This window comes from Salvelinus sp. IW2-2015, unplaced genomic scaffold (genome assembly GCF_002910315.2).
Source record: "Salvelinus sp. IW2-2015 unplaced genomic scaffold, ASM291031v2 Un_scaffold1960, whole genome shotgun sequence".
Taxonomy (NCBI): domain Eukaryota; kingdom Metazoa; phylum Chordata; class Actinopteri; order Salmoniformes; family Salmonidae; genus Salvelinus; species Salvelinus sp. IW2-2015.
The window spans coordinates 37,069-47,283 of NW_019943313.1; the positions used below are offsets into that span (position 1 = coordinate 37,069).

The 10,215-nt window shown below is 42.7% G+C and overlaps 1 protein-coding gene and 1 pseudogene across 1 annotated transcript; both read left to right on the top strand.

Moving 5' to 3' along the window:
- LOC139024866 (FRAS1-related extracellular matrix protein 2-like) overlaps positions 1-210 on the top strand; it is a 28,557-nt pseudogene extending 28,347 nt beyond the window's left edge.
- A 4,474-nt stretch (positions 211-4,684) lies between these two features.
- On the top strand, positions 4,685-9,788 carry LOC112072558 (FRAS1-related extracellular matrix protein 2-like). The gene is made up of 3 exons (XM_024139953.2): positions 4,685-4,866; positions 6,479-6,625; positions 8,840-9,788. Exons 1-3 carry the CDS (start codon positions 4,702-4,704, stop codon positions 9,383-9,385), a joined length of 858 nt encoding a protein of 285 aa, XP_023995721.1. The 5' UTR covers positions 4,685-4,701; the 3' UTR covers positions 9,386-9,788.
- Positions 9,789-10,215: the final 427 nt, after the last annotated feature.

Here is a 10,215-nt window from a genome sequence, read left to right on the forward strand (position 1 = left end):
TCCCTCCTCCCACTCTCCCTCCCTCACCAGGTCAGTGAACCAGTATCATTAGAGTTCAGTCTCAACACTCAGATATTCCTGCTATCCAAGAGGAACCTATGGCTGTCTGACGGATCCATGGGCTTCGGACAGGAGAGCGACGTGGCCTTCTCAGAGGGTAGGTTACAGCAGACAGCATCCCCTATAGGCAAGGAGGGAGATGACACCTGAACAGGAGGAACAGTCAACCAACTCATTCACACCTGTACAGATGTCGGATCTTAACTTGATCACTATTTTGTAGCGGATAATTTTCCTGATGCATCAGGATATTCAAATGAGCCTCTTCGGTGGCTAAACGTGCGGGGACAGTTGAGTTGTTGGGATCAGGGCTCGCTATCTCAGATAATGTTGTCGCTCACGTTGAGTTGTTGGGATCAGGGCTCGCTATCTCAGATAATGTTGTNTTGTTGGGATCAGGGCTCGCTATCTCAGATAATGTTGTCGCTCACGTTGAGTTGTTGGGATCAGGGCTCGCTATCTCAGATAATGTTGTCGCTCAGGTTGAGTTGTTGGGATCAGGGCTCGCTATCTCAGATAATGTAGTCTCTCACCCAAACGCTATAGACCTAGGTTCTATTATTGCAACATTGAAATTTACACAATGCAGCCGTACACATCAACAACCGTTGTTTTACATAGCTTAATAACACAAGATAGATATTGGTCTCCACTAGGCTAGGACCTACACGTGTCTAGTGTATGTAGAGACTGGATACTTCAGTTTGCATACCGCCCCAACAGGTCCACAGACAATGCAATTGCCATCACACTGCACACAGCCCTATCCCATAGGACAAGAGGAATACCTATGTAAGAATGTTGTTCATTGACTACAGCTCAGCATTCAACACCATAGTACCCTCCAGGCGAATCATCAAGCTGGAGGCCCTGGGTCTAAACCCCGCCCTGTGCAATTGGGTCCTGGACTTTCTGACGGGCCACCCCCAGGTGGGGTAGGTAGGAAACAACATCTCCACTTCGCTGACCCTCAACACTGGGGCCCCACAAGGGTGCTTGCTCAGCCCCCTCCTGTACTCCCTGTTCACCCACGACTGCGTGGCTATGCACACCACCAACTCAATCATCAAGTTTACAGACGACACAACAGTAGTGGGCTTGATTACCAACAACAACGAGACAGCCTACAGGGAGGAGGTGAGGGCACTAGGAGTGTGATGGCAGGAAAACAACCTCTCACTCAATGTCAACAAAACAAAGGAGATGATCGTGGACTTCAGGAAACAGCAGAGGGATCCACATCGAAGGGACAGCAGTGGAGAAGGTAGAAAGTTTTAAGTTCTTGGGCGTACACATCACAGACAAACTGAAATGGTCCACCCACACAGACAGTGTGGTGAAGAAGGCGCARCAGCGCCTCTTCAACCTCAGGAGGCTGAAGAAATTTGGCTTGTCACCCAAAACCCTGACAAACTTTTACAGATGCACAACTGAGAGCATCCTGTCGGGCTGTATCACAGCCTGGTACGGCAACTGCACCGCCCTCAACCGCAAGGCTCTCCAGAGGGTGGTGCGGTCTGCACAATGCATCACTGGGGGCAAACTACCTGCCCTCCAGGACACCTACAACACCTGATGTCACAGGAAGGCCAAAGGGACCATCAAGGACAAGAACCACCCGAGCCAGTGCCTGCTCACACCGCTATCATCCAGAAGGCGAGGTCAGTACAGGCTCATCAAAGCTGGGACCGAGACACTGAAAAACAGCTTCTATCTCAAGGCCATCAGACTGCTAAACAGCAATCACTAACTTAGAGAGGCTGCTACCTACATTGAGACCCAATCACTGAACACTTTAGTAAATGGATCACTAGTCAATTTAAAACTTCTTCGGGATCGGTGTCCCTTCCACGGGACGGTTGAGCTAACGTAGGCTAATGCGATTAGTATGAGGTTGTAAGTAACAAGAACATTTCCCAGGACATAGACATATCTGATATTGGCAGAAAGATTACATTTGTGTTAATCTAACTGCACTGTCCAATTTACAGTAGGTATTACAGTGAAAGAATACCAGGCTATTGTCTGAGGAGAGTGCACAGTTTTGAACGTGAAAAGTTATTAATAAACAAATTAGGCACATTCGGGCAGTCTTGATACAATATTTTGAACAGAAATGCAATGGTTCATGGGATCAATCTAAAACTTTGCACATACACTGATGCCATCTAGTGGCCAAAATCTAAATTGCACCTGGGCTGTAATAATACATTATGGCCTTTCTCTTGCATTTCAAAGATGATGGTACAAAGAAATACAAAATAAAGTTATATTTTTTCTTTGTATTATCTTTTACCAGATCTATTGTGTTATATTCTACTACATTCCTTTCACATTTCCATAAACCTCAAAGTGTTTCCTTTCAAATGGTACCAAGAATATAAATATCCTTGCTTCAGGGCCTGAGCTACAGGCAGTTAGATTTGGGTATTTCATTTTAGGAGAAAATTGAAAAAAAGTGGGTAATTCTTAATTCACAATGCCACTTTAAATAATGTTTACATATCTTACATTACTCATATCATATAAATATACTGTATTATATACCATCTATTGCACCATGCCTATGCCGCTCGGCCATCGTTCATCCATATATTTATTTGTACATATTCTCATTCACCCCTTTAGATTTGTGTGTATTAGGTAGTTGTTGGGGAATTGTTAGATTACTTGTTAGATATTACTGCACTGTCGGAACTAGAAGCACAAGCATTTCGCTACACTCGCGTTAACATCTGCTAACCATGTGTATGCGACCAATAATATTTTGATTTGATTTAGTTTATCCTAAGGTTACACATGAACTGTCAAAATGTAGTTAATTTGTTTCCTGGGGTCATCTAGAGGTTAGCGCTGTTGATCACATATAGGCCTACTGTGTCAGCGTGTGCTTGATTCTGGCCCACGCCCTTCTGCCACAAAGCACTCAATCCCCTGATTGACTTGATGTAGTTAAACATTTCAAATATGGACAGTTCCGGGTTATTTTACCCCCCGATCTTCATAAGAAATGACCATACCAGTCACTTTTGGAGCACATGAATAGTAATCTAACAAAATAATTTGTTTGCAAGCAGGACTAAGGCAGAGGGAAAGAGGCGAAGCAAGAGGTCTCCCTCTCGCCAAAATAAGTCCAGAATAAGCCCAATGCGTTTCCATTAGCTTAATATGCAGACCTGAACTTGTCGCCTGCCTTCCTGCCTTTGGGATGACCCCCATTGTTAGGACGGAAACATGAGCATCTCATCATTATATACAAATATCTGACTAAGGGTAACACCGGCATCTTTTAGGGAGCGGTAATGATATAACCAATTATCATATTGATGGTTGGCGATAATCTAGTGCCATCGATGGTTGCAATAGGCCTCTTGTTATTTGTTTATATTCCAATTGTCACGCCTGCTCCCGCTCGTCCTCTCTGGCGCTCGAGGGTTCCAGGCTGCCCTTCGTTACGCACACCTGTCACCATCATTACTCACACCTGTCACCATCATTACTCACACCTGTCACCATCATTACTCACACCTGTCACCATCATTACGGCTCACACCTGTCACCATCATTACTCACACCTGTTCCAATCATTACGTCGCATGTGTCACCATCATTACTGCACCTGTCACCATCATTACTCACACCTTGTCACCCATCATTACGCGCATGTGTCACCATCATTACTCGCACCTGTCACCATCATTACTCACACCTGTCACCATCATTACTCACACCTGTCACCATCATTACGCACATCAGCACTCATTGGACTCACCTGGACTCCTTCACGTTTTGATTGCCTTCCTTGAAATCTGTCTGTTTCCTCTGTTTCATCCCCGTATCAGCATAATGGATGTTTCCAATTCCCCCTGTCCAGACGCTGTCTGTATTCTGTTCCTGTCCATGGTTATTAAGTGTTCACTCCCTGTCCCTGCTTCTCGTCTCCAGAGTCGATCCTTACACCAATAGGCTACATTCTGTAGACTAACCATTAGTTACATAGTTCAGCTTTAAGGACTAGTTACAAATTTAGTTGGGTAATTTTTACACCTTATAATAAACTGTGACAGCAAACAAAAAGAGCAACAACTTAGTGCATTTAATTTGACATAATTTTTTTTATTTAAGCCTGCCAGCACCATGTTGCAGATGTCCTCCAGCACAGGTAGTCTTCAATGAAGACTGACATCGAACAAAGTTCGTAGGCTGTACAGTTTAAATTACGGCCAATCAAAGGTGACTTAATATCTGTCAATATACTCAATTTCATAAAAAGGTTAAATGGTACTCGAGACAATGGAATCATTTTACAATTTCAATAGCATTAAATGAAAATTAATTTCACAACATAATTTCAAGTACCTGTGATGGTAAAAATATTTATACCAAGCTCCGTATAGCATGTTACTGTACAGCTACTGTGTTACAATTTAGGCGCTTATCGGTGCCATTTTCCACCCTATTACGGGTACGCGTAAAGGGCTACACGGAACATGATTGTTATTGATTATAATCACTACTGAAACGACCGTTGGCTTCTCTTTCTCTCTGCCCACCCCCTTCCCCTCCCCTCCCCTCCCTTCCCCTTCCCCTCCCCTCCCCTTCCCCATCACCCCCTCCAGTGATACTATCTACGGTCTTGTGATGGTGGACCCTGTTCAGAACCTGGGGGACTCTTTCTTCTGCAACATAGAGAAGGTGTACCTGTGCACCGGCGCGGATGGATACGTGCCCAAGTACAACCCCACTAACTTTGAGTTTGGATGTCTGGCTGAATCTCCCTCTCTGCTCTACCACTTCAAGATCTTAGTGAGTATAGCAGACTGTAGTCAGTCAGACTCTCCCTCTCTGCTCTACCTAATACACACCTATACACAACTTAAAATCACATCCTAATAAGCAACTTAAAATCACATCCTAATAAACAACTTAAAATCGCATCCTTAAATAAACACCTAGAAACAACTTAAAATCACATCCTAATAAACACCTAGAAACAACTTAAAATCACATCCTAATAAACACCTAGAAACAACTTAAAATCACATCCTAATAAACAACTTAAAATCGTATCCTTAATAAACACTTATACACAACTTAAAATGACATCCTAATAAACTATCATGACACAAGGCGATACCCAGATGCAGACACAGGAGGCAGATGGTTGGAGTCTTAGAATATTTATTAATCCAATAGGGTAAGGCAAGAGAATGGTCGTGGACAGGCAAAACCAGTTCAGAGTCCAAAAGGCACCAAAGGGCAGGCATAATCAAGGTCAGGGCAGGCAGGATGATCAGGCAGGCGGGAAAGTAGKCCAGTGTCAGGCAGGGGTCAAAACCGGGAAGACTATCACAAAGAGAATAGCAGAAGGAGTACGGGAAAAACACGCTGGTTGACTTGACTAACATACAAGATGAACTAGCGAGAGACAGGAAACACAGGGATAAATACACTGGGGAAAACAAGTGACACCTCAAGGGGGTGGAGACAATAACAAGGACAGGTGAAACAGATCAGGGTGTGACACATTTTTTAAAATCCCATCCTAATAAACACCTAGAAACAACTTAAAATTACATCCCAATAAACAACTTAAATAACATTGTAATAAACACCAAGACACAACTTAAAATGACATCCTAATTAACACTTATACACTACTTAAAATTACATCCTAATTAACACTTATACACTACTTAAAATTACATCCTAATTAACACTTATACACTACTTAAAATTACATCCTAATAAACACCTAAAACCTTTTAAAATTACATCCTAATCAACTACTTCAAATCACATCCTAATAAACGACTTAAAATCACATCCTAATAAACACCTAGAAACAACTTAAAATCACATCCTAATAAACACCTAGAAACAACTTAAAATTACATCCTAAGAAACACCCTAGACACAACTTAAAATCAAGCTATTTATCACATTAGTACAATGTCTGAATCTCCTAATGTAAAATATGCATGTTTTTTCCTTTAATAAATCATGAGGAAGAATACAAAATGAATGTAATGTAGCAACGACAAGAGTGTTAAATTATGAATGTAATGTACTGACGACGAGCGTGTTAAATTATGAATGTAAAGCATCAGAGAGTCCTGTAGAACAGAAAGGACCTGAGAAAGCTTTTTGATTCTGATCTCAGAAAAGATAGATTTAACCCAAAGATGACATTACATCAAGAACTCTCTTCTTGAGAGAGAGAACCTCTCAACGTTAAAACGGTACTGTCTAGTGTTATCACTGCATTTCACTACAGTCAATCTTTATTTTTATCATTCTGTCTGTGTATTCTCTTTGGTGATAATCAATACTCTACTCTCTACTCCTCGTGTGTCCCCACCCCCCCCACTCTCTCCCCTCCTCTTCCTCTCCGCTCCTCCTCTTCCTCCCCCTCCAGGACAAGGCCCAGCCCGAGACTCAGGCCCGTGGGTTTGGTGACGTGGAATTTAATGCAATGTTGGCTGCAGATGACCCCTCAACTCTCTCTCTGGTCAGACAGCCTGGAACAGACGGATTCAGACTGGACTCTACGGCCATGTTCCAGGTACTGTACTGTACTATGAGTACACGGTACCTGTAGTTATTATACTGCGCTGTGCTCATACTATAGTATACTGACTGTACGTACTTCTCTACTATAGTATACTGTACGTACTATACTGTATTTCTCTAACTATAGTTATACTGTACTACTTACTGTTCTCTACTATAGTATTCCTGTACTTACCTATCTTTCTCTACATGTAACTGTACTTACTGTACTTATCTCTACTTAGTATACTGTACTTACTGTAGTAACTGTTACTGTTCTCTACTATAGTATACTGTACTGTATGTAGTATACGGTACTTTCTCTTACTATTAGTTATACTGTACTGTAGTGTATTATACTCACTGTGTTCTACAATAGTACAACTACCACTGTACTGTGCTCTACTATAGTATACTTGTGCTGTGTGTACGCGTACTGTTCTCTACTATAGTACACTGTAGTTGTCTCTACTATACTTTACTGTGCCCTACTATAGTGCACTGTACTGTGTTCTGCCTAAGTATACGTACGTTACTGTGCTCTGACTATACTGTACCGTGCTCTAATATAGTATACTGTACCGTGTTCTGCTATAGTAGTACTGTACTCTACTATAGTATACTGTACTGTACTGATGTGTTATTTACTATAGTATCACTGTACTGTGTCGACATAGTATACTGTACTGTGTTCTGCTATACTATACTGTACTGTTTGTGTGTCTGCATTAATAGTACTCACTGTCACTATGTTATACATGTACGTTGTCTCTGCTATAGCTCCTATACTGTACGTAATGTGCTCTACTATAGTATACGTCCGACTACTCTACGGTATAGTATACTGTACTCTACTATAGTATACTGTACTGTACTGTGCTCTACTATAGTATAGTATACTATACTGTGTTCTGCTATAGCATACTGTATTGTAAAAAATCAAATCAAATTGAATTTTATTGGTCACATACACATGGTTAGCAGATGTTAACGCGAGTGTAGCGAAATGCTTGTGCTTCTAGTTCCGACAGTGCAGTAATTTCTAACAAGTAATCTAACAATTCCCAACAACTACCTAATACACACACATCTAAAGGGGTGAATGAGAATACAGTTGAAGTTGGAAGTTTACATACACTTAGGTTAGTTTTTCAACCACTACACACATTTCTTGTTAACAAACTATAGTTTTAGCAAGTCGGTAATAAATAAAATGCAAGTCGGTAAACAATAAATGCAGCCTCAGGATATATGGTTTCCAGTTTACATAGAGTCCAGTGATGTTCCTTGAGGGCCGTCTTTGTGTCTGCTTGAGGGGGAATGTACACCACTGTGACTAAAACTGACTAGAATTCCCTTGGGAGGTAAAATGGCCGGCATTTGATTGTAAGGACTTCTAGGTCGGGTGAGCTGAAGGACTGTACTGTGCTCTACTGTAGTATACTGTAATGTGCTCTACTATATTATACTGTAATGTTCTCTACAGGGTGGCAGGTAGCCTAGTGGTTAGAGCGTTGGGCCAGTAACTGAAAGGTTGCTGGATTGAATCCCAGAGCTGACAAAGTAAAAATGTGTCTTTCTGCCCCTGAACAAGGCAGTTAACCCGCTGTTCCTAGGCCGTCATTGAAAATAAGAACTTGTTCTTTACTGACTTGCCTAGTTAAAAATATATATATATATAGTATACTGTGCTCTATTATAGTGTACTCTGCTTTAATATAGTGTTCTACTATATTGTGCTGATTGGCTGACAGCCGTGATATATCAGACCGTATACCACGGGTATGACAAAACATTTATTTTTACTGCTCTAATTACTTTGGTAATCAGTTTATAATATCAATAAGGCACCTCGGGGGTTTGTGGTATATGGCCAATATACCACGGTTAAGGGTTGTGTCCAGGCACTCCGCTTCCGTCGTGCTTAAGAACAGCCCTTAGCTGCGGTATATTGGCCATATACCACACCTCCTCGGGCCTTATTGCTTAACTATAGCATTTTGGACTGAAACTCTTCACTTATTCTGTGTACCAGATAGCTAGATAGTTATGTTGTATACCAGATACTTATGTTGTATACCATATAGTTATGTTGTGTACCAGATAGCAAGATAGAATTCTTCAAATACACAGAAAATAATTATTTATATAACAAATAATCAAAAACACATTTATTTGAACCCAAGTGTGCAGACAACACACTCTAACCTCTAACCTCCTGTCCCAGGTGGCTGCGGGTCGTGAGTGGTTCATCCACACCATCTACACCATCCGCTCCAAAGACAACGCCAACCACGGCATCGGCAAGAGGAGCCTCGAGTACCACCACTCCCTGGTCGCCACGGGCAACGACCTCTCCATTACCCCCAGGGTCAAAGGTCAAGGTCACCGTGTGAGGAGGTCAGCCAGTGGATTGGTCGGAGCGGCGGTCCCCGACGTGGCCGATGACATTGGAGCAGACAACAACCGTGGCACCAACATCATGCACATCGCCTTGGACCGTACCGAGAGGAGGGCGGCAGCGGGGGTGGAGCTGTACGCCGACCGTCTGGAACCAAGAGAGCTGAGCAGGGGGGAGGGGGAGGAGGGGTTGCCGACGGTGGTGGGGGGGCTGGTGGGAATGCTGCTCACCTTCCTCCTCATCATCATCCTCGTCCTGGTGGTCCGGTACAGACAGAAGGAGGAGAGGAAAGAGAGGGTGAGGTGGTCGGCGAGCACGGAAGCGATGATGGTGGCGAGGATGGACGACTGCAGCAACAGCTCAGAGGTCTAAGAGAGATGGACGGATTGAAAAAAAAATGGACAGAGTTTTGAGGAGTATTTGAGCTTTTGTAATGTGTTACCCCCCCCATGATTTTTGTACACTGTTACTGGAGGATTTTTGAAAGCTCCTTCTCGTGGCTGCTCAGTAAGTCAAGTGATTGAAAAGCTTCATCCTTGTATATTTAAACTCTCCCATTTAAAACACCTATAAAAGAACAACTGTGCTGCAATCAGTTTTGTGGTTTTAAAGACAGCTCCTCCTTTTGATAAATGTCATGGTTTTACTTTTCCTTGTAGCTGTTGTGTTGCAAGTGCCTCAAGCAGCTACACATAGACCAATGGGGGCTCTCCTTAAACAGCTATCTAGTGTCTTGACCAATGGGGGCTCCTCCTTAAATTCAGCTATCTAGTGTCTTGACCAAATGGGGGCTCTCCTTAAACAGCTATCTAGTGTCTTGACCAATGGGGGCTCTCCTTAAACAGCTATCTAGTGTCTTGACCAATGGGGGCTCTCCTTAACAAGCTATCTAGTGTCTTGACCAATGGGGCTCTCCTTAAACAGCTATCTAGTGTCTTGACCAATGGGGCTCTCCTTAAACAGCTATCTAGTGTCTTGACCAATGGGAGCTATCCTTCAACAGCTATCTAGTGTCTTGACCAATTGGGGCTCTCCTTCAACAGCTATCTAGCGTCTTCTGCTAAATGACTTAAATGTAAATGTAATGTAAAATGTTGACCAATGGGAGCTCACCACCACACATATAGCTAGAGTCTTGACCAATGGGAGCTATCCTTCAACAGCTATCTAGTTTCTTGACCAATGGGGGCTCTCCTTCAACA